General features: G+C 44.2%; 1 protein-coding gene across 1 annotated transcript; it reads left to right on the forward strand.

Annotated features, from left to right (window-relative positions):
• Positions 1-14,346: 14,346 nt before the first annotated feature.
• On the forward strand, positions 14,347-24,930 carry NODAL (nodal growth differentiation factor). Its single transcript, XM_081172298.1, has 3 exons — positions 14,347-15,180; positions 17,898-18,712; positions 22,216-24,930. The coding sequence occupies exons 1-3, from the start codon at positions 14,871-14,873 to the stop codon at positions 22,366-22,368; spliced, it is 1,278 nt and encodes a 425-aa protein (XP_081028424.1). The 5' UTR covers positions 14,347-14,870; the 3' UTR covers positions 22,369-24,930.
• Positions 24,931-25,203: the final 273 nt, after the last annotated feature.

A 25,203-nucleotide genomic window follows, 5' to 3' on the forward strand; every position in this document is an offset into this window, starting at 1 on the left:
CCAGTGCTAGCCCAACACAGAGTCTGCCTGTTGAAATTAAGGAACCCAAGGCAGCCTTGTTCATTAACTTCAGTGGGTCTACTCTCAATAGGACTAGTATTAGATACAACGCTGTGTCTTTATTGAATTGGGAATTCTGTACTGCTTTATATTTAGATGTTTAAATAGATCGTTTTGCTTTTTTTACTTTTTTTAAAAAACATAGAATATGGTAAGGTATGCAGTAAACGACCTCATAATGAATCAGACCCGATTTAGCTCAATATTATTTACACACCGACTGGCAACTGGAGATGTTGAGGATTCAACCTGAGACCACCTATATGCAAAACAGATGTTCCCCTACTGACCCATGGCCTTCCCTTTTTTAAGAAAAGCCATACACCATTATGGTATCAAGATGTGAAGATACGGTTTCTAGGATGTAGGCAGGAGAAAGCTTGGATTTTTAAATTATATTTTCAAAGATACCTCCCCCCCCCCCCCGGGGAAGTGACTCATCCCTACAGCTTGGTCTCATAATCTTACTAGGAATATTCAGTCACTAGCAGGCAATCATCCAATAACAAATGTATTGCCTCTGAAAGCAGCTTTCGTCTTCAAATTGCTTCATTTTCACTAATTCATTCATACATTAGGCTTCTCTTTGAAGTTACTGATAACTACCATTGTTTCTGAGTCTAGAACATTGCAGGAATCTTTTGAAGTACCAATTCATTATAAAGACTAAGTTACTGAGGTGCATTGAATTGATTATCGCTGACTGAGGGTAAAGTGGGACAATGGCATTAAATGCACCCAAGAGTCCCGTATCTTTTCTTTTTTAAATCAACAATATCTTCTGTGGGAGGCTCAGAGAGTGGTGACAAGGGAGAGGGTCATGTCATCCTCACTTTCTTTGAAGTCCTTTTGCCACCAGATAAAAACTTACCTTTCCTCCCAGGCTTTTGATCGACTGAGATGCTGCTGTTTTGCTATTACAGTGGTACCTTGGGTTAAGAATTTAATTCGTTCTGGAGGTCCGTTCTTAAAACCTGAAACTGTTCTTAACCTGAGGTACCACTTTAGCTAATGGGGCTTCTCACTGCCACTGTGCAATTTCTGTTCTCATCCTGAAGTAAAGTTCTTAACCCAAGGTACTATTTCTGGGTTAGCGGAGTCTGTAACCTGAAGCGTCTGTAACCTGAGGTACCACTGTAGTGCTGCTCAAACTTCCTGTGGCTGTTTTGGTGGGTTGTTTTCGGGTTAATTTTGTTTATTTATTTGTGTTTTTAACAGCATTGTAAGTTGCTAGGAGACCTTTGGGTCACAAAAGACTAACAAGTCTAATAAATAATAATAATAATAGCTGTGATGGTTCCAGTCCAAATAGGCACTGTTCTGAAAGGAGGGGGAGAAGACTTCCGGAGGCGGCGCGCTCAGCAATGGCGGTCCTCTTCAGTTGCTGAAGAGGGGCTCCGCGGAAAAGGGTCGTGCGCTGCGGCACAGCGACGACCCATGAAGAAAAACCACTGGTAGAGTGAGCCAGTGGCCGTGGGATTCGGCGGGCACCAGGAGCGACCTCCGAAACGCAGAAGGGACCCCGTAAGGGGTTTCGGAACGTGAAGGGGGTAGCGGTGCTGTGGATCCATCGCTCTTTCCGCGGAAGTGAAGCCGCGCGGCTGCTGCTGATCAGCGCTGACCTTTCTTCCTTCAACAATCGAACTGAAACAACTTACTCGTGAGTAGGAAATTTGAAGCTTTGTACGAACTAAATTTGGAGAAATCTGGCTGAAAGCGGGAGACGCTAAAAAGGAAGTCAGTCTCCCGGCTCTGTTTAAAGTATTGAGCAAAGCCCCTTTAAAGCTGAAGCGCTGAAAGGAATCTTAAAAGAGTTGGAATTTATCTGCAAATTCGACCTTGATTGATTAAAAGTTAAAGAAAGGACATAACAGTTTTATAAGTGACAATTTTATGTTCCTCTTTCTTTTACCTTGTGGATTACAAATTTTTGAAACCCTGTTCTCGGTCTGACTGGATACAAGTAACATCGGTCTGCAGTAACTGTAGACAAAGTTAGAAGTAACATTGGGCTACTTTGTAACCGGGAAAAGGAACTGTTGCAAGCACCTTGGTAAAGAACCTTTATTCTCTGCAGTTTAAGCTTAAGGAGAGGGGCTCCCCCCCCTTGTTTTGGATAATATTTTTCTTTTGTGTGTAAAGGGAACTTTTGGTGGAAATTTCCTATCCTTCTCCCTAATTTTTAGGGAGCTCCCCCTGCTGGATTGTGGATTTAATAGTATTTGAGAACTGCTACTAGTCTTGGAATTTTCCTGCCCGGATGTTTATTTTTTCTGGAATTAACTTTCCCATGGGATTTACAATTTGACCTTGATACTGGGACAGCTGTGGAATGAGTGGCACAGCAAAAACAAGGGCTGCAGAAAGAAAAAAAGCAAAACAAACTGAACTTTTGCAATTAACTCTGCCTGTGCAGCCACGCAGATCATCTGTCCCAATTGTGACAGGCCTGCAGGAAGGACAAGCTATACAGCCTACTCTTGGAGAGATGGCTGCTGGAGGGATAGACTCCGTATCTAAAGAAATATTGGAGCAGTTGGCAGCACTGAACAAGAAAGCGGATGAACAAGCACTTAGGTTTGATGAACAAGCTGCTAAACTTGACCAGGTAACAGCCTCAATTAACAAATTGACAGACCAAGTTTCTAAAAACTCTCAGGCCATAGATAATATTGAAAAGACTGCAACAGAAAATCGGAAACTGGCACAGGAAGCAAATACAAAAGCAGACGAAAATAAAAAGAGGATAGAGGAATTAAGAGGCGAAGTCAGACCACTGAGTAGACAGGTGACTGAACAACAAGTGTATCTGTCCCTTGCAGAGCTGAAAAATAGGGAAAATAACCTCAGAATTAGAAACATTCCAGAATCAGAAAAGGAGGATTTGATTGGATTTTTGACAACAGAATTATCCAAATTCTGGGGTGTGGCAGAGGAAAAAGACTTTAAAATTGTCACCGCTTTCAGACTAGGAAGAGTGGCTAGGAAGGATAAACCAAGAGATTGCCTGATCATTTTCAGATCTAGGCAAGAAAAAGAAACCATACTCGGCTTGCATTTTAAAAATCCATTGGTGATCCAGGGAAAAAAGGCAGAAATTTTTAGAGATATACCAAAACAACTTCTGGACTTAAGAGCCACATATAAAGACCTAGCAAGCTTACTGAGAAACAACACAATCCCATACAGGTGGGAATTCCCTCAAGGATTATCTTTTACCTTGAAAGGGGTGAGGGTAAGAATCAGAACAGCAGAGGAGCAAGAAAAGTTCCTAAACGACCACGGGGAAGACCTTCGGAAAGGAATAGCAGGTGCCTGGCCACCTCCTCCGCCTGGATTGAATCCGGTTCCACCTCCAGACAAAAACGAAAAAGGAGACACCCCAGCAGGTAAATAATTAGTCCAAGATGTCTCTACAGCTTCTCAGTTGGAACATTAATGGCGCAAATTCTCCCGAAAGAAGGAAAAAGATTTTTCATATTTTGAGAAAAGAACAATTAGACATTATTTGCCTTCAAGAAACGCATGTGACTAGGCTCCATAGGAGAGTACTAATTAACAAGAGACTAGGCCAAGAATTTATCTCATCAGATAAGGTAAAAAAAAGAGGAGTAGTGATTTATGCAAAGGAGACTCTAGCACCAAAATTGATCTTTAAAGATGAACAAGGAAGAATTTTGGCGATTGAAATTCAAGCACAAGGAGAGAAATTTTTGATTGTAGGAATTTATGCACCAAACGATGGGAAATCGGAATTTTATAAGAAGCTACATGAGACAATGTTGGACTATATTGACTATACTAACATCATCCTGATGGGTGATATGAATGGAGTTGTCTCCACACATATGGATAAGTCTCAAAATCAGAACTTGACCAAAGATGGCAGACTCCCAAAGACTTTTTTTGAACTTACAGACAATATGGACTTGATTGACATCTGGAGAACAAAGAACCCTCTAGGTAAAGAGGGAACTTTTTTCTCTGAGGCCCATCTTTCGTGGACAAGAATCGACCAGATTTGGACATCTAGAGGACTGGCACCTAAGACAAAAAAAGTCGAGATCTGCCCTAAAACTTGCTCTGACCACAACGCCTTGAAAATAGATTTAAGACTGGCACCAGCTGGATCCTTCAGATGGAGAATGAATGACTATTTGTTTAGAGATCAGGAGATTGTGAAGAAGGCCCAAAAAACGCTGAAAGATTACTTCGAAATAAATTTGAATACTTTGGTGGAAAAGAAAACAATCTGGGACGCAAGTAAAGCTGTGATGAGAGGATTTCTGATACAGCAGAACTCTATCAAGAAAAAACTCTGGAATGGTAAAAAGGATAAGATCTTGGAGAAGATAAGAGATGGCGAGAAAAAGTTGAGACTAAACCCAAAATCAAAAGAAGTTTTAAGAGAAATAAAATTCCATCAAGCACAATATGCAAAATTGATAAATCAAGAAGTTGAATGGAAAATTAAACAAATGAAACAAAGATCATTCGAATCGGCAAATAAATGTGGGAAGCTGCTGGCATGGCAGCTGAAAAAGAGACAAAAGTTGAACTTTGTTACCAATCTAGAGGTTGAGGGAGAATGTATTCAGAAACCAGAAGATATTAGAAAGTGCTTCCAGAGATATTTTAGAAAATTGTTTACTCAAGGACCCCAAGTGGAGACTGAGATAGATAATTTTCTAGGAAGTTATGGCCTCCAAAAATTAACACAAGACAAGCAAACAGCCCTGAATTACAAAATAACACAACAGGAGATTGAAAGTGCCATTCAGAACATGCAATTAGGCAAATCTCCAGGTCCAGATGGGCTTACCTCCAAATACTACAAGACATTGAAGGAATATTTGGTTCAGCCATTAATGGAGGTATGTAACCAAATTATGGAAGGAAAGGGGGCACCCGAATCGTGGAAAGAGGCATTCATCACCTTGATTCCTAAATTGGAATCTGAAAAGACTCAACTCAGGAATTATCGCCCTATCTCACTCCTAAATGTGGATTACAAAATTTTTGCTAACATTTTGGCAAACAGATTGAAAAAAGTCTTGAATGAAGTAATTCATAAAGACCAAGCAGGCTTTCTCCCTGGCAGGCATATGTCTGACAACACTAGGAATATCATTGATGTTTTGGAGTTATTACAGACAAATCTGAACACGAAGGCAGCTCTGATATTTATAGATGCCGAGAAAGCCTTTGATAACATATCTTGGAAATTTATGAAGAAAAATTTGGAAGGGATGGGAGTGGGAAGGGCGTTCCAAAATGGTATTGAAGCAATCTATTCAGAGCAAAAAGCTAAATTGATAGTAAACAACGTGGTGACTGAGGAGTTTAAAATTGAAAAAGGGACACGACAGGGGTGCCCCTTATCACCCTTGTTATTTATTTCTGTCCTGGAGGTGTTGCTGAACATGATTAGGAAGGACCAGCGGGTGGAAGGAATACAGGTCGGGGAAAAACAATACAAATTGAAGGCCTTTGCAGATGACCTGGTTTTGACATTACAGGAGCCAGAAGCTAGTACAAAAAGAGCCTTAGAACTAATTTCTGAATTTGGTCGGGTGGCGGGATTTAAGCTGAACAAACAAAAAACCAAGGTTTTGGCTAAAAACTTGACACCTTCAGAAATAGATGGGTTTCAGAAGGAAACAGAATTAAATGTTGTTCCAAAAGTGAAATACCTGGGGGTTAACCTGACTGGGAGAAATTTGAATTTGTTTAAAGATAATTATGAAAAATGTTGGTCGGAAATCAAAAAGGATTTAGAAACATGGTCGAGACTGAGACTTACCTTGTCGGGCAGAATAGCTGCAGTCAAAATGAATGTATTGCCAAGAATGTTGTTTCTGTTTCAAACCCTTCAGATCGTGGACAGAGTGGAATGTTTTGGAAAGTGGCAGAGGGACATTGCGAAGTTTGTCTGGCAGGGCAAAAAGCCCCGAATAAAATTTAAAATATTAACAGATGCAAAGGAAAGAGGGGGGTTTGCCCTGCCGGACCTAAGACTGTACTATGAAGCTGCATCCCTCTGCTGGTTGAAAGATTGGTTTTTGTTAGAAAACACTGATGTCCTAGATCTGGAAGGGCATAGCAATGCTTTTGGTTGGCATGCATATCTCTGGTACGACAAGGCAAAGTCTCATAAACTGTTTAAAAACCATATTGTCAGGAAAGCTCTACTTATTGTCTGGACTAAATACAAAGACTTATTCGAAAGTAAGACTCCGAGGTGGTTATCACCGGTAGAGGCTAAGGCCGTAAAATTTCGTAATATGGAGACTGGCTGGTTGAAATATTGTGAGATAATTGAAAGAGATGGTGACACTTGGAGGTTGCAGAGTTTCGAAAAACTGAAAGGAAAGGTGCGAGATTGGTTTCATTATGCCCAAATTTTAGAGACTTTTAAAAAAGACAAAAAAATTGGTTTCCAGGTGGAAAAATCAAAATTAGAGACAGAATTACTTGAACCTAAGACGAAAGTGCTTTCAAGAATGTATAATTTGCTGCTTAAGTGGAACACTCAAGATGAGATAGTTAAATCAGCTATGATAAAATGGGCACAAGACATCGGGTACAACATTATGTCTGAAGACTGGGAAAGGTTATGGACCACCGGTATGAAATTTACGGCATGTACTGCCTTAAAGGAAAACATCATGAAAATGGTATACAGGTGGTACATGACCCCAGTCAAACTTGCAAAGATATATCATTTGTCTGACAATAAATGTTGGAAATGTAAGGAAGCTGAGGGAACCTTTTTTCACCTCTGGTGGGCATGCCCGAGGGTGAAGGCCTTCTGGGAAATGATCTATAACGAGTTGAAAAAGGTGTTTAAATACACCTTTCACAAGAAACCAGAGGCCTTCCTCCTGGGCATTGTGGGCCAGAGAGTGTTAAAAAAAGATAGAACTTTCTTTCTATATGCAACCACAGCAGCAAGAATTCTTATAGCTAAACACTGGAAGGCACAGGAGTTACCCACGCTGGAAGAATGGCACTTGCAGCTGATGGACTATATGGAATTAGCTGAAATGACAGCCAGAATCCGAGACCTGGGAGAAGACGCCGTGGAAGAGGACTGGAAGAAATTTAAGGACTATTTACAAAAATATTATAAGCTATATGAATGTTGAGAATTTGCTAAATGTTCTGGAAAAACATGCTTCAGTATTGAATTTGGTAAATGTTGAAAATTAAGTTAAGATTTCGAAATGTATAAATTGTGGACTATATAACTAAAGGAAAACACAAAAACATATGAAATAAGGTATTAATTTGCTGTTTATTTTTATTGTAAAGAAAACAGGGGATGGGGGACATGGGGAAGTCTGATCGATCATGAAAATGGATGTGAAAAATGTGAATCTTTTCTTTTTTTTCTCTTATAACTTCTTTTCTTTTCTGTAAAACTGCTTTTGATGTGCTATGGATGATATACCTTTCTTTTACCCTGGAAAAAAGCAATAAAACTTTATTAAAAAAAAAAAAAAATGAAAGGAGGGGGAGAAGATAGTAGCAATGCTTTAGAGGAAAATAGCAGCTTGGGTAGGGAATTGTCAGCAGGTTAATGGTCTGGGGAGAGGATTAATCCCCTGTGCACATTAATTCAAGGCTGTATTCAATGCTAGTTCTACTCAGATTAGACCTATTGAAATCAATTGGCAAAAGTAACTTAAATCTGTTGAGTTCAGTGGGTCTGTTTTGAGCAGGGTTAACATTGGATACAACCCTAAGTGTCTTCTGAAGTTTTCACTAGAGCTTCAGATGCACCTTCTTTTAGTCTTTTATGCATTAGTGGGAAGATGGTATCAGAGACAATTACTCTTCAGCAAGAGGAACTGATTCCCATCATGCCAAACACCTCCTAATCCGCCCAACGCCTGCTCTGCAGCTCACTGGGTGAGAAATAGGAGCCAAAGGGCTCAGTTCCAGGCACATGGAGCATCATTTGGAGTTGAATCAAGTTCCTTGTAGCCAGGGATCTGTCCGTGGTCCTGCAAACCTTGTACCTGATGCTCCATCTCCTGTTGCACCTCAGACCCATATTGGTTGACTGTCAGTACTACACTGGACTGCCTTCTCTTTGACATAGATCTAGGGCAGTCAACCTTTGATCCTCCAGATGTTGTTGGACTTTTAACTCTCATTGTGGCTCATGGTCAGGAATGATGGTTATGCTGGCTGGGGCTGATGGGAGTTTGAATCCAGCAACATCTGGAGTGCCACAGATTCCCCCTTCTAAATATAAATATTTCCAAAGAAGAAAATCCAGAAAGTTATTAGAATTCCACTTGTCACTGTTAATAAGTTTTCCACTACTGGCATATTGCTAGTATTAATTAAAACCTAGTGATTATGCACACTCCTATAATCAAGATGTTTTAAATGTTCAACAACAGAAAGAAATTAGCATGAGAGGTAACACCACCAGTTTCCTCTTGCCTAACCCCACATGTGAGCACATTTGGTCATGCAAAACTCTTCCATGCTCCAGAGTAGTTAAAGCTGTTGTCAGTAGCTATTGTGGTGCTTGATCACATTACACAACATCCCCAGAGAGCATCCCAGAGGCAATGGGACTGAGATTTAATAAACAGAAATAGCAACAACACAAATATTGACTGGAAATATTTGGTGGGTGTTTTTTTGTTTGTTTGTTTGTTTTGGTGGGGGGTGGTTGATCTTGGGTCAACTCAGGCAAATTACTACATGCTGGTCTAGGGGTGAAGTGGTGAAATCTTCACACATTTTTGCCAGGAAAAGGAAGGAAATTATTGAACCACTTGGTGGCAGTAAACATATATCCCATGAAAGTTTAGATCTAGGAATACAGAAAGTGCAAGGGGTGAGAGCAGGAGCAGGTTGTATATTTAGAGTTGAAGCATGGCTGAGTGGAAAAAGAGAAAGTATTGTATCTTCTCAGTAGTTCATTATAGAATACCCTGCCCCCTTCCTCACTGTTTTTCACCAATCATGGCATGCCCTTTTAATCTGAATGGCTTTTATTTTATGAGAAAGCAGTGTTTTTAACATTTTTTAAAAAAATAATAAAGCTCTTCTTTATAATTGTTTTATAAAAGTGCAATGTTTTGTGGTGTGAGCTGCCCAGAGTGGTGTATAAGTATTGCATCGCATACTAGTTACGCTCAAAGTAGACCCGACGAAATTAATAGACATGGCCAACTTCTAATTCATTAGATTTCAATGGCTCTACTCTGAGTAAAAGATAGTTTGATACAACCCTAAATGCATTTCACAAAGGAGTTATTATTATTTTTAATTTCCTTTAGTAAAAAATAATCCATAAATAACAATACCTCTGCTCCTGTTTCAAAGGAAGAAGAAGAAGAAGAAGAAGAAGAAGAAGAAGAAGAAGAAGAAGAAGAAGAAGAAGAAGAACAACTGAGAGTGTGAAGGAGGGTCTGCAAACTGTCTTTGAGATATTCTGGGACCCACAGAGCCCCCTCAAATAGTACTGATCTGTGTACCATTTGAGCTTGAATCTTCCTGTCTCGTAGAGAAAGAGGCTTGTGTGTCCCCCCAGAAAAAAGCACTGCTTATAGTATTGTTTTCCTTCTCCATCCTGAGTTTGCCTCGTATCACCTTTGTATGGTTCTTGGCTGCATTGCAGATAGGCCGTTACTCTGTTCTCACAGTGGCCAACTGACAAACTGGAACGTGTCCAGAGGAGGGCAACCAAAATGGTCAAAGGTCTGGAAACGATGCCTTATGAGGAGCTGGGCATGTTTAGCCTGGAGAAGAGGAGGTTAAGGGGTGATATGATAGACATGTTCAAATATATAAAAGGATGTCACATAGAGGAGGGAGAAAGGTTGTTTTCTGCTGCTCCAGAGAAGTGGACACGGAGCAATGGATCCAAACTACAAGAAAGAAGATTCCACCTAAACATTAGGAAGAACTTCCTGACAGTAAGAGCTGTTCGACAGTGGAATTTGCTGCCAAGGAGTGTGGTGGAGTCTCCTACTTTGGAGGTCTTTAAGCAGAGGCTTGACAACCATATGCCAGGAGTGCTCTGATGGTGTTTCCTGCTTGGCAGGGGGTTGGACTCGATGGCCCTTGTGGTCTCTTCCAACTCTATGATTCTATGATTCTAACCAGATGCCTGGGAAAGCCTGCAAGCAGGACTTGAACGCAATAGCACTCTTCTCTCCTCTGGTTTCCAGAAACTGTTATTCAGATGCATACAGTACTGCCTCTGAAAAATGCTGGAACTCCTGCTTTTTATTTGTTTAGAAAAAGATTATGAAGCCATGCAATACAGTGTAGAAATGTAAATCATCTGCCTCTCCCTTGACTGAGCAACACTCGTGTATCAGTAATTGCTCCTTGCCATAATTCCTGTTACCTGTGAGTCAGAGTTAAGCAGTCAGGCATCTTCCAATTTTTCACTGTGACCTGTCAAGCTGCCGATATCCTAAAGCTTATTAAGTCTTTGGGTTTACTGTAGCAATCTCATTCTTTTCAGCTAAGGCAGCTGAAAGGTATTGTCTGTTAGGTTTAGGTGGTTACATTAATTTCATGAAATACTGTGTGCCACTGGCTTATAAGTCCACCAAATTCACGAATTTCTCTGATTACATTCTCTCCAGCACATTACATTATGAGTATGCATGACTTGTCCCAGCTTTACCAGATTACGTATCATCTTTTCAGATGTGTGCACTTAGGCTTGTACCCAATGTAGTGATAAGTAAGCACCCCAACAGTGCAGCCATTTCTGCTTGTGCAACAGAACATTCCCCTCTCTCCCTCTCTCCTTGTGCACCCCACACCCTCCCCAAATCTGCTCTGATGGATTCAGCGGGGAACCCAGGCTAGATCTGGAGGTAGCACAGGGATGGGCAAGGGGAAGGGAGAGGAAGGCCTCTTGTGCAAGTGGAAATCTTTGCACTGATGGGGTGCTTAAAATGCTACACCAGATACAAGCCTAAATGTGTGAGGGTCATAAATAAATAAATAAATGCATTGGGGTCATAGCTGTCCTCATCCACGTTTCAAGCACTTACTTGTTCAGAGAAACATCCAAACAGGGTTTAGCGATGTCCTTAACACTCAATTCATCCATGGGCCATGGATGAATTTTCCTTGATTTGACAAAGTATCCTGTTTTGATTTTTACTAGAACCAGATCTGGGTGCAAAACACCAGCTCTGCTTAGACAATTGCAAAGAATTAAGGCACAGGGTATAGGGATGCGGGTGGCGCTGTGGGTTAAACCACAGAGCCTAGGGCTTGCCGATCAGAAGGTCGGTGCTTCAAGTCCCCATGATGGGGTGAGCTCCCGTTGCTTGGTCCCTGCTCCTGCCAACCTAGCAGTTCAAAAGCACGCAGTGCAAGTAGATAAATAGGTATTGCTCCGGCGGGAAGGTAAACGGCGTTTCCGTGTACTGCTCTGGTTTGCCAGAAGCGGCTTAGCCATGCTGACCACATGACCCAGAAGCTGTACGCCGGCTCCCTCAGCCAGTAAAGCAAGATTAGTGCTGTAACCCCAGAGTCATCTGCGACTGGATCTAATGGTCACGGGGTCCCTTTACCTTTACCTTTACGGAACAGTGTGCCTCTGAGCACATGCTCAGGCCAGAAATCTGTGGTCGGTGTTGGAACGAAGCTCACAAGTCCTTCTGCACCAATATCCATTCCTGGTTCACCCCCCCCCCCATTCTTTTTCAGCAACTTCATTCTAATATTGAAAGTTTTTTGATTCTGCCTACAGGATTTTATCAGCAGACTTGGCTGGGTCTCTCTTTCTCACAGAGGCTGCTGGAACCAACTGCCCTGTGAGGGGGAGCAGCTGGACCATCTGCTCTAGGGTGGGTGGCATCATCTGTCCCCACCTGCCCCCCCATCCCCCAAAGGCACCACCTTCCAGCTGCATCACAGCCACTCCCAGGAAGCTTGTGATGCATGGGTATTTCTTGGAGGTTTGCCTGTTTTGAACTGGGACCAGCCTGTGACAGCTGGCCCATCTGTTCTGGCTGGGCGTGTGGTCTCACCTGGACCCCCCAGTACTTCCTGGAGGAACTGACCAGACATTGTCAGATCTTTGCTCAATATTCATCTGCTCTGAAGCCACTTTTGAGAAAGTGCTTCATCTGTTGGAAGCTAACCAAATATGAAACTCAGAGCTAGTGCCCCAGTTCGCATTTTTCCTCCTTCCTGCCAACCCCTTTTCTTTTTGCGTCATGCCTTTTAGACTGTAAAGCCTGTGTGCAGGAATGGTTCTTGGGAAACCCTTGGGGTAATAAAAATGCTCAAAATGAATGAATTAATAAAGAGTATGTGTGCTGTGGGTGCCAGATAAGTAATTTGCACAGCACAACTCCAGTTGGTGGGACTGGGTTCAGAATGGGTGGTCTGATGGTGTTATGTTATCAGCTGGGATCAAAGGGAGGACAACAGAGTAGATCAATGCAAATCCATTGTTTCACCTTGGGATTTTGCTTTTGGAGATGAAAGGACCTGTCCCAATAAGAGGCAGAAAGGTCTTTCAAGCTGTTGAGCAGGTTGATTGCAAAGTGACAGGTTGCAATCCTGTGCACACTTACAGGGGAGCAAACCCCACTGAACATCGACTAGGCTTGTGCTGTCAATTTCCAGACATTTAAAACAAGGGAGATACCTTCTTATTGAGAAGAACAGTAAGGAAGGGGAGAAGCAAAGAGCTGCGAGAGCTTCTGCTGTTATCTGCATATAGGCAAACCAGGAATGACCACAGTCCTCTCTGCCATCCTATAGGGCACCTTCTTAAGCTCCAGTGTGGTGTAGTGGTTAGAGTTCGAATCCCTACTTGGCCATGAAGTTCAGTAGGCGAATTTGGGCCAGTCATTGCCTGAGATTCCTGCATTGCAGGGGGTTGGACTAGATGACCCCTGGGATCTAAGATAATGTGATCAACTCTCAGCCTAACCCACCTCACAATATTGTGAAACATGACAAAAGTTTGCATTATATGCTTTCAAAAAAACAACAACTGGCTTTGGGAGCTACTTCAAGGAAGTAACTCATCCTGTGCTGAAGATTGTTTAACGGTAAGCAATAATTTGTCAAATTTAATATTTTAATACTAGTTTTCTAACCTCACATTGCTCTACATCAGGGTGACTAACCTGTGGCTCTCTCTAGATTCCAGCTCCCATCAGCCCCAGTCAACATGGCCAATAGCTGAGGGTGATGGGCAACCTCTGTTCCCATTCCTGTTCTAAACAAACTCCTGGTCAAGCTTCAAGGGTGGATAACTCAGGATGAGGTTGCAGAGAAAGGAAGCCTTGCATTTCAGAACAAAGGCATATTTAATTCTCCTTAAAAGTGTTGGCCTTAAGGAGTACACTATACACTACACAGAAATGCATGTGGTGGGAGTTTTGGTGGTATGTTGCTGAGAAAAGCATCCTCAAAAACCTCTGTCCGTCTATTGCATTCTTCATAACATCCAAGCAGAAATATAGCATGGGGTGATGAATTTGCTGTTATTATATAATAGGTTATATATTATAATAGGTTATTTTCCCCTTTCAAAGGCAGTCATTCTGCTTCTGTTGTCACCAGAGATTTAAGATTGCATTACCTGAATAAATTTCCCTTTGGAGGAGAATGTCAAAATATACAGGTTTTTCCCTTGTACCTTTTTGCAGTGTATAGGAAGGAAAGGAAGTTAACTGTTTTAACAGTGCATACTGTACTCAACACTTACTGTCTCATAACAAATGTAACTGAGCTGTAGAAAAGACTTTACAACCTGAAAAAGGAGGCAATGCACATACTTTTGTAAACCAAGAAAATCTTTAATAAAAATTATTTTTAAAACAACACCACCACTGCAAGCTGTCCTGCAATCATATAGAAAGGTGGAAGGAAAACAAGTAATATTTTATTTATTTGGCTTATTATTACCCTACGCTTTTCACCCTAAGGTCCCAGGGCAGATTGCAACGATTTAGAATACGACATTAAAAACAGTTTAAAAGAAATCACAGTCACAAACTGGGCGGGGTGGGTGGGGGGATTCCTAGAAACGTATGAAGATTTGTAGAGACAAACGCCTCATTTCACATGCCCCCTCCCCCGATTAAAAACGATCAGAACTCATCCATTGCCACCCAGATCTCGACTTTCTCAGCCAAGTGTCAAAGATGAAGGTATTAGAGAATCAGGATGCAAAGACTGAAGGAGGGGGTCGGATAAGGGGGGGGGGGAATAACACCCGCCAGGGGGATCTGGCTATTTTCAAGCATCTGTGAAAAAGAGTCACTTCGCTCACATTCCACGTTGAGGCTGATGTCTAATGAGAGAGCGGTCATTAATTGCCTGTTTCTTTCCTCATTGGAGGGCGAGGGAGAAGGTGGGGGAGTTGCATGAGAATAGGGACCAGAGGAAAAAACGCAAGAGAAAGTTTGACAGCTTGTTGACATCAAAGACTCGCAAGATTAGGCAGCCGCAGGTATAAAAGTGCTGATCTCGAAGAAGGAGAGAGGAGCATTCGGAGCGAGCAGAAGCGGAGTAAGGGGCTTGAGCAGACACCCCCTCCGGGGAGAGGGAGGAAAAGAAAGAAGCAAGAAGACTTCTCATTTAGACGAGGGTGAAAAAGAGAGGGAGAATGGGAGCGAGACAATTCTGACCCGAGTCAACCCTCTTAAGTTCCCTGAATTCGGAGTCAATTCGGATCTGAGCACAGGAGAGAGAGAACGGGGATTTAGGTGACACAAGATAGAAAACAGACTCTTCGGTTAGAAGTTGAGAGAGAGAGGGAAAGAGACTTCGGAGCAATCTATGCTGCGATGCCTCCCAGGACCACCTCGCTCTTGGAGCTGATGTCTTGGGCGCTCGCCCTCCTGGGCGCAGCCTGCTCGCAGACGGTCGAGCTGCTGCAGGAGGCCGCCGAGGGCCAGCTCCGGCCCGCCGCCTCCTCTCCGGCCGGCCTGGCCGCAGCCCCGGCCCACCCTCGCCCGCAGCCCCCGGCGCTCCGCTCCCCGGTGTACATGCTGCAGCTGTACCGGGCCCTCGTCGTGGGTAGCCCCCCGAGCCAGCCCAGCGCAGAAGCCTCCGCCTGGAGAGAATACGACACTATCCTCAGCCTCGGGGCGCGACGTAAGTCCTGCTCCTTGCCTCGGTTGACCCTTTCCGTCCCCCGTCCCCCCACAAAAAGCCTCCCCTCACCCCTTTCCATTTTGAGTTACTTCCATTCTGATTTCCTGCCTAGGGTTTGTAAGGACATCCTTGATGGATGGATGGGTGCTTATCAGCATCCCCGGGAGCGCAGGGCGGCGGTGGTCCTTCTGGCCTTAAGTCAACCCGCCTCCCGCCTCCCGCCTCTCCTTCCCGGGTCTCTTTTTTGTGGATTGTGGCCCCAGACGTCTGCAACGGAGGGAGCCCCCCAAGAGAGATGCAATCCACATCCCTTTTCCCTTAGTACTAAGGACATCTGGCAGGAACCAGATGGGAAAGCGGGGAGGGGGCAGAAGCGAGGCTGGGGGTGTCGCATGATGCCCAGGAAGGGTGCAGCTAGAGGTTGCCATGCTCCAGAAGCTGCCTTACACTCGGGGAGGAGTGAGGCACCTGGAAATGGCCAGCGGAGGAGAAAGCGGCGCCTCAACTTTCCCTGGAAGGGTACTGGGAGATGCTATTATCTGAGCTGCGTTCAAAGAAAGGGAAAACAGGTGGAGAGAGACGGGTGGGGGTGGGAGAACAGATTTCTGTGTACAGACTTGACTGTTCTCCTATTATGGCTGTGCGTGTTCTGTCTGACCCAGCTGCACACTTTGCTGAGTCCGTGGATGGTTATGGGGTTCAGGAACTCTAGAATACATTTGTACACCATAGCTGGTTTTTATTCTAGGGATTAGAAACACCACTTATTTATACTGTACCCACGTAGGACCATAGGAAGGTGCCTTTTATCAGGTCAAACTAATTGTGCATTCAGCCCAATATCAACCCTCCCCTCCCCCCTCAACCCCTGGAGCATGTTTGCAAATGATGTGCAACAGTCATGGCCTCTGCGGTGGTCAATTTGTCTTCCTTTTCTTGCTTTTCCGTTTCAGCTTTTTGAGTTGGAATACAATTTTATACAGTCAATACCAACTGTTTCCCCTTGGTCTTTTGTTAGCACTTCAAAAGCAGAAAGGTATTTTTTAAATGTCCTAATTAGTTATCAACACTTTCAAAGAGAGGGCATCAAAGGGTCTATGGGTGTGAGGAGTACAATGAAGTTTAATGAGCTACGTGCCTTTAGTCTTTGAACTTCCATAACCCAATCAACCACTTAACTAGCTGATGCAATGAGTTAATAGCTGTCTTCAAGACAGCCGGGCCAGGGGAAGATAACATGGACAGCTGGAGCTTGTGCAGCTAATCTGGAAGTGATGTTGTTAGGGACACGCATTAAGGAGAGTAAGGATTCTAAGATACCCATATCTTAGAAATGGAGAATTATAATACTCACTGTTGTATATGCAAATGAGCCTCAGGGTCCCTTCCAACTCTACAATTTTATTATTCTATATACCACTCCAGTTTTCGACAACCATTCATATAAGCTGCCCTGTAATACTTACAAGAACCCTGTGAGGGAGGCCAGTATTTTCCCCATATTGCGGGGGGGGGGGGAGGTTCCTGGGGATAGATGTGGCTTCATTAAGGCAAGGAAATTACTAATTCATATCCCACTTTCTTTGCCACCATAAAAACCAGCTCCATGGTACCTGGCAGTAAAGGCTAGATTTTTCTTCAAAAAAATTGAGTTCACTTAGCACCCATTGATATTAATGGAATTCAGATCATTTCCTGTGCATCTAAGCTTCATTTATCTGTCTGTTAATTTTCTATGGTCTTTCTTTATCAGCAAGAAAGGGAAGTATTTTTTTATTACTAATTTTTAGTAATTAGTACATTAATATCCTGCCTTCCCTCCAAGGAACTCAAGGTTTCATTACCCCATTATATCCTCACATCAGTTGTGTGTGGTAGGTTAGGCTGAGAGATAATAACTGGCCCAAAGTCACCCAGTGCACTTCCTGCCTGAGTGGGGATTTGAACCCTAATATCCCAGATTGTAGTCTGACCCTAACTGCTACACCATGCTGGCTCATATCCTATTCTTCTAGATATGTTCCTGGCTGCTCCTGGAAATCCCCTCTTCCCAGTTTGAGAACAGCTCAGTCACTGCTACGCTCAACAATATACCAAGAATTACAGGTCCATTTCAAATTTCCCATTGTAAGAACAAAGGTTATTTGATTTGTCTATCTAGCTTATTGTTATCTACTTTGACTGGTAGCAGCTTTCCAGGGAGAGGATCTTTTCTGATCACCTGCTGCATAATTCTTCTAACTGGAGATGCCAAGGACTGAACTATATGCCAAAACACATGCTTAACGAATGTGCTATAGTCCCCCTCAGTTCTCTTGGACCCGTTTCTCACTTGTTTGTGCTGTTTTTTTCTTTAATAATAATATGACAACCCCCCCCCCTTTTTAAAGAAAAAGCTGAAAGACTCCAGGGAAAAGTGGGTGGGTAGATTAGTGGCATGAGAGGTGCTAGCCAATCAGTACTGCACACAGGCAACTTCAGCTGCAACAGACAGAAGTTCAGAGGAATTTTTTTGAGTGAAGAAAATGCTCTTGCAATGGGGGGCAAAGTTCTATCCTGGCCTTCATAGTTGCTGTTTTATTTTCCCACCCCATGTCCTCTTGTCCTGCCCTCTCCCCAAGACTCCTTTTGAGAGTCTTAGAGTTAAGAACCTTTAATATTTAATGGTGTTCCTTTGTTCCATTCACCCCAACCAGTGCCATTCTTCTGCCTTCCAGATTATTTCCAGTTTGAGGACCACTGGGACTTCTCTTTTGACTTGACCTCCATTTCCAGCAGCTCTGATGTGAGGCTGGCAGAGTTCCGGGTCTGCTTGATGTCTTTCCCCCAGTACAGGAGTGTCACTTTGAACATCTACCACAGCCATGAGCGCACCTGTCATGGGAACCAGACCTGCACAGACAAGATCTTCCTTGGTTCTTTTATTAGCAGGAACTCCAGCCACTCCTCCTGGAAAGTCTTCAATGCCACCAGCATACTCCGCTTCTGGCTCCACCAAGGGGTATCATTTGGCATGGGTGCTCCAGATGATCAGGAGCGGCACTGGGTGGAGGAGAACCTATCTCAGGACGATGATGGAAGAGCAGCTGGTGGGTTCCAGGGAAAATGTGGGTGCAATGACGATCAACAGGCCCACGTATTGACCCATAGCATGACTGACAGAGTCCTGCTGGTTATCTTCTCCAAAGATAAGGAACAGGTGGAGCCCTCTCAGGGTCCAAGTCTCATCAGGACGGTGGAGATGTCCAAGTACATCATGATGGACAACACTTTCAAGGAGACTGGGGGCCGTCGGCACCGGCGGAACAGGAAGCAGAAGCAAAGGATTAAAGCGGCTAATATTTCCACTGCCAACTTTGGCAAAGAAGGGAGATCTCTGTGCAGGAGGGTAGATATGATTGTGGACTTTGAGCAGACTGGCTTTGGAAGTTGGATTGTGCACCCCAAGAAATACAATGCCTACCGGTGTGAGGGAGAGTGCCCGTTGCCTGTTGATGAGACCTTCAAACCAACAAATCATGCATATATTCAGGTTTGTCTTTATGTTTGCATTTTAGGGGTCTTGGAAACCAGAAACTGGGTCCAATGCAGTATATCCAGCTGCACAGTCCAGTCTTATATGCTTTATAAACAGCACATTAAGAACAGTGGAAAGTGAAGCCCATATCTATACACCTGCAAAAACCTTTCTTTTTCTCCTATCCATTAGTTGCTTGTATGCTCAGCTCATAGTTCCATATAGAACACTGTATTAACTAACATTGGGGATCATTTATGTATAGATACTGAATAATAATAATAATAATAATAATAATAATAATAATAATAATAATTAATTTTTATTTGTATCCTGGGCTCAGAGCGGCTAACATCATATAAATAAGACGATATGCACAATACAAGCAATCAATCAATTAAGATACATCCCACAATTAATTCCAACAATTAAAATTAAAACTGGACAAGTAGCAATCTTCAGGTTAAAATTGGAAGCGGTTAATACTCACCAGGACCAACTGTTTCCACTGATATTATAAGGACCTATGAGCGGGCTGGGAACCTCCTTTGTGCTTGTTCTTATACAAAGAGAAAATGAGTCAGGCTGAACCCTGACCAAAGGCCTGGCAGAACAGCTCCGTCTGACAGGCCCTGCAGAAAGATGCCAAATCTCGCAGGGCCTTGGTCTCTTGTGAGAGAGCGTTCCACCAGGCTGGGGCCACAGCTGAAAAGCCCTGGCTCTGGTCAAGGCCAGTCTGATCTCCCTGGGGCCCGGAATCTTCAGGGTGTTATTTGAAGACCGTAAGGTCCTCTGTGGGACATACCAGGAGAGGCGATCCCATAGGTACGAGGGTCCTAGGCCGTATAGGGCTTTAAATGAAGAGAAAGAAAATGGCACGAGGAGGTGCAGGAAAGGCTGGGTTTTCAAAAACTGAGATTCGGCAAATGCTCCTTTTACACATTTGCATAGGAAGCTGCTCTATACGGAGTCAGGCCATTGATCCATGTAGCTCAGCATTACTGGCACAAACTGGCAGTGATATAATTTAAAAAGATCATAAGGACAGCTAAGGCAACAGGTAGCATCAGTGCTTTTTTCTGGCGGGATTCAGGGGTACGCATACCCCTAAACATTTTGTGAATGTAAGTTTGGCCTCATTGAGGGGCAGCAGTTCAATATGAGTAGGATAATGAGAGTACAGTCATACCTCGGGTTGAAGTAGCTTCAAGTTAAGTATTTTCGGGTTGCGCTCTGTGGTGACCGGGAAGTAACGGAGTGCGTTACTTCCGGGTTTTGCCGCTCACACATGCGCAGATGCTCAAAATGACGTCACGTGCATGTGCAGAAGCGGCGAAACGCAACCTGCGCGTGTGCAGATGCGCAGTCGCGTGTTACGTTTACTTCAGGAAGCAAACAGGGCTCCGGAACAGATCCCATTCGTATCCAGAGGTACCACTGTACCCCTAAAGATTTTTTTTTTAGAAAAAAAGCAGCGGGTAGCATGATTTTCAAAAGCCATCTGTTACTAATCTGCAGGGCTGAGGGGGCATGACGAGTCCCACCCTAGGGCTACCTCCAGGGGGACCATAAGAAGGAGGCCTTATCCTACCAAGAATTTCAGTGGGTGACACTGCACTGGGCTACGATTGTGTCCTAAGCCTCTGACTGTTTGTCCCCTCACTCCATCCGGAAATGTCAGTCCTGTTTTATTCCCCTACTGGCTTTTTGGGATGAATTGTTAACATGTTGTTAGTGGTGGGTTGTTGTTGTTTTAATTACTGTCTTTCTCCAGCTCTCTCTAGAAGTTAAGGCTTTGGTCCTAAATACTGTACATTTACCTAAGTTCAGGCTGTTGGAACTCGGGACGAAAAGCCAACTGGCTCGGTCCCAGCTGGAGCGCCCCTCCTCTCAGCTGCTGCGGAGATCCACCGACCTCTGCTCCTCCGACATTTGTCAGTGACTCAAGCTGCAGTGCATACTTGAGCACACATTACTCAGCAGTGTAAACTACGCAACAGAGAAGCTTGAGGTGTACATACAATACTAAGGCTACACATTTATTATACATAAATCAGGACAAAGAAAACATGGCTTCTCCCCTTGTCATCTTCTCAGAGAGAGACGGAAAAACAAAAGCAATACAGAGCGGAAGTTCCGCTCAGGCCAGCAACCTGTGCTGGAATGTAAACAGACATGTGACATGTAACAATCCCACATATCTGCAGCAAAAGGTGGAATAGAATTCCCAACACAGGCTCCACTGAACTCACTGGGGCTAACTTCTGCATAGACGTGGTATGGGATTGCACTGCACATCTCTGCCCCCAAGGCTATCTGCCCCCCAATGTGCCTTTTGGAGAGAAAACAAAAGCATCTCTGGGAGCACATATAGCAGCGGGGGGGGGGTGTTGAGGAAGCTGTGGTCCTCCAGATGGTGCTGGACTACAGCTCCCTTCACCCCTCACTGTTGGCTGTGCTGGCAGGGGATGATGGGAGTTGGAGTCCCAACTTCTAGAAGGTCACAAATTGGTTTGAACAGACTCCACCCCACCCCCCGCACAATTCTATAAAGAGGTTCTCACTGTTGAGGAAGAAATTTCACTGGCTTTTTAAAAGCCTTGGATTTTTAATTTTTAAGCAACAACATTCTGAGTGGGGGCAAATTAATGCTCCTTGTGAGCTGGTGCATTCCTTGGCCCTGCAAGCCCTAAAATGGAGGTGTTTTTATCCTGTTTTGACAGTGAACAAGGCACAAGAATGCCCTAGGCAGGCATGGCCACATCACCAGAGAGAGCTCCAAGTTAGCAGCTTGCTCCGATAAGCTCTGGAGCTCTGCCAAGGCTTTATATCCCTCTTGGGGCAGAGTGGCACTTCTTGGCTCCTTCCTGAAGTATGGAGAGCCTTGAAGAGGAAGTCCTCCAGCCCTGTCAGCAATCAGCAAGTTTCCTCTGGGTTCCTTCTTTGCTCTTGGGTTTCCTTGATGTAGAAGAGGCTGGTCCCTCAGAAGAAACTAGCCTAGGGGGTGTTGTCTCTGGGGTTCCTTGTTTGGGGGCCTGTCACAAGCCCTCAATATCAGGGGCCTGGGGCAAATCCCTTCCATAGTTTATGGCACTGGTCTTTCTGATTGGGCTGGCCACTCCTCCTCTTAGTCAAATTCCAGACTCTTTTATGTATTTGGGGTGGGGTAGGGTAGGGTGTCACAAAATATGTGCACCAGATTCTGCCGGGTCATAATTGGACATGGTGGGACTGCACTGCTTACCTGACTGCCCTCCAGCCGAGTTGCTCCTGCGTTCTGGATGGATAGAGGTGAGGCGGTGAGCTCAGCGCAGTGCAAACACATCATCAGAGCCAATCTGGTGCTCCAATCTGCATTTGCACTGCAGTGACCTCACCACCTCACTTGCCCCTCTCTGTCGTAGTATGAAGCAGCTAGGGAGGCCAGTGTAGCCCCACTGCGCCCTGCCCTACTGCCCTTAACTACACTATGCCAGTTCCTGGATATGATGTTTTCCTCTTCCTCCTTTCCCTTTCAGAGCTTGCTGAAGTTATACCAACCCAACCGGGTGCCTTGCCCATCTTGTGCCCCTGTCAAAATGAGCCCGCTGTCTATGATGTACTACGAGAAAGGGAAAGTGAGGGTCCGCCACCATGACGACATGATCATCGAGGAATGTGGCTGCAACTGATGCACATGAGTCTTAGCTACTTGGTGGATGGGGCCTCCTCCAGATACCAGCTCCCTAAAACCCAAAGCGCCTTCCCCTCTTGCAGCAGAAGCCCAAGAAGCATTAACCTTAAATGGAGGAAAAAGTAGACTCCTCGCAACTTGGAGATCAAGCGGTTTCTCTAGGGTCTATATAATCCTTATCAAAATGGGGGAATGGAATTGGCAGAGGATTATGATAGGGGTCATGCTTTTCTTAGGGAACTTAGTCTGCTCCCAGAAGCAGACGGTCCTCACAGAAATAACCCCTCTCCCACACCCAGGGTTGGCTTCAGGTTTTTGGGGTCCCTTGGCAAAGTAATATCAGCTGAGCCCCTTTCTGTGTCAACTGGCCTCCCTGGTGGGCTTGTCTGGTGGCTTGAAGGCCTTGATGCTGCCATCTTTTTAATTTCCCACAATGCCCCTGATGTAATGTTAGGGAATTGTGGGAAATTAACATAGAGCCAGCTGCCCAGTGCAGAAGTTGGTTTAAAGGGGGCTTCAGAGCAGGCATCAGTGGTGGTCCATGCTGGCTCAAACATCTGTAGCTCTTTACAAGAGTCCCACCTGTGAGAGATTATTTATAAATATAGCCCCTATACGCAAAACACAGGCCTACCAATATTTTCTATGATCGGTGGGATGATAGGCACATGCTGAACCACTAGTGAAGACAGTTGTTTTGTACACGTCTGTAAAGAACCTCTTTGACTGGTTTTGAGAAAGTAGTGATATATTCCTTAAAAGGTATACAGCCCTCCTTTCAAGGTATGAGAGGCCCCATCTGCACTATTATGTTTAAAGCACTATTACACTACTTCAAACAGCCATGGCTCCCCCCAAAGAATCCTGGGAACGGTAGCTTGCAAAGGTTTCTGAGAATTGTTTGGAGACCATTATTTCTCTCACAGAGCTACAATACCCAGAGTTCCCTGGGAAGCGGAATTGATTGTTAAACCATTCTGTCATGTAGGTCAATTCAATGTGCATTTATTTGGAAGAAAATTCCTCTGGGTTCAGTGAGGCTTACTCCCAAGTAAATGTGCATTAAAGAATCCACAGTTTGTCATACTGCTGACCTCCAGCTTCTTTTTAGTATTAAAGAAAATAACTTCCATTCTTTCAAACTTTGTCTGTCTTGTGTGATTATTCTGTGAAGTTTTAACAGTTTAAACGAGATCATAAACAAATTTCTGAGTTAACGTTTTGTAATACAGACTCTCTCCGCCCCCTACAATTTAACTGGGATTTAGATGCGTAATTTCAGCGTAGATCATCTGAACTAAAATCATAGGGTACAAAGGGAAGTGTTGTATAGCAGGTCAGACCATTTGGCTATATTGACTGGCAGTCAGCAGCTCTCTGACGACCACCTTCCCTATCAGCTACTTTGCTCAACCCACTGAGAGCTATGGCCCTTCCCCATCATGAGACGTAACTGAACAGTCCATCTGCTGTGGTGGCCACGCCAATGCGGAAGGAGTGACCTGAGAATTCCCTTGGATCGCCACCACAGGCCCCCTATAGCCTTATGGAGGACTGGGAACTTGTCTGGTGTCTGCACTGCCTCATGTGCCAGTTAGTGGAAATGCTCCATCACTGCTTGATTGTCTTGCAGAAACAAACCCTGGAATTTCTGAAATGATTTTCCCAGACGCAAAGGGCAACGGCTTTTGGTTGGGGGGAGCGGGGCGTTCTAGAAACAGGCAAACCAAAACAGGAAAGTGGCAACGGTTGCAAAATCCAGCCTCAATGTATTTTTCTGCCTCCCTGTTGGGATAAGTTTCCAACAGGGACAACATGGCTGGAAGAGAAACAGGGGAAGGGGCTAGGGAGGAAAAGGGGGTTACTTCTGCGCTGGATGCTCTTGAGTGCTGGGCTTTTTTTATTGAAAGGGGGGGGGGAAGGTGCCAGTAATCACCATGGAGATGTTATAATAAGTGCCACATGGCTTAGTCATGCTGGCCACATGACCCAGAAAAACTATCTGTGGACAAATGTCGGCTCCCTTGGCCTATAGGGCGAGATGAGCTCCGCAACCCCAGAGTCGGTCGCGACTGGACTTAACTATCAGGGGTCCTTTACCTTTACCTTTTTATGTAACAACCAAAGATCTTGGATGATATGGTTGTCATCAATGCTTCAAATAAAGGCAATAAAGAGATGAAAGGAGGATTTCTGTGTTTTGTTTTCCGCCTGTTTTTGCATCTCCGTTGCAGTACCTAGATTGTGCCCCATACTTTCTATGGCCCCAAATTCAGCAGAAAACAAAATTTTACATATGAAATGATCAATGCAATTACCCTTGCATTCTGAGATCAGAACATTTCAGCATAGCTAAATAGGCACAGCTGCCTTTAATTTACAATCATTATCATGTTTTCTCAGTTTTGGGCTACAATTTGCCAGGGAGATCTTGCTCCAGTCCCATTCATTTGGGCTTTTCTTTGTTCTGTTGTCAAAACTGGGTATTTCATTTCAAGTTAGAGCACCAAGGGAAGGAAATAAAAAGCAGGGCTTACAGAACACGGTGTATGGTTTTATGTTTTTACATTGTTGTAAATATATCTTTTATAAATAAATAAGTCATAAAGGCTGAGGGGGATGTGGATATGGAAAGGGATGAGGTTTGTACCGTATTTTTCATCCTATAGGGCGCACCGGCCCATAGGATGCACCTCGGGTTTTTTTTGGGGGGGGGGGAAATGAATAAAAAAAAATTATTCCCCCCCCCACCGCGGCTGCCGCCCCAAGCCTTGCGCACACCTGCCTGAAGCACGGGGCACCCTCCGGAGGGCTCCCCGTGCTTCAGGCGACA

Source organism: Podarcis bocagei, assembly GCF_964188305.1.
Source record: "Podarcis bocagei genome assembly, chromosome: 15".
Classification (NCBI taxonomy): Eukaryota; Metazoa; Chordata; class Lepidosauria; order Squamata; family Lacertidae; genus Podarcis; species Podarcis bocagei.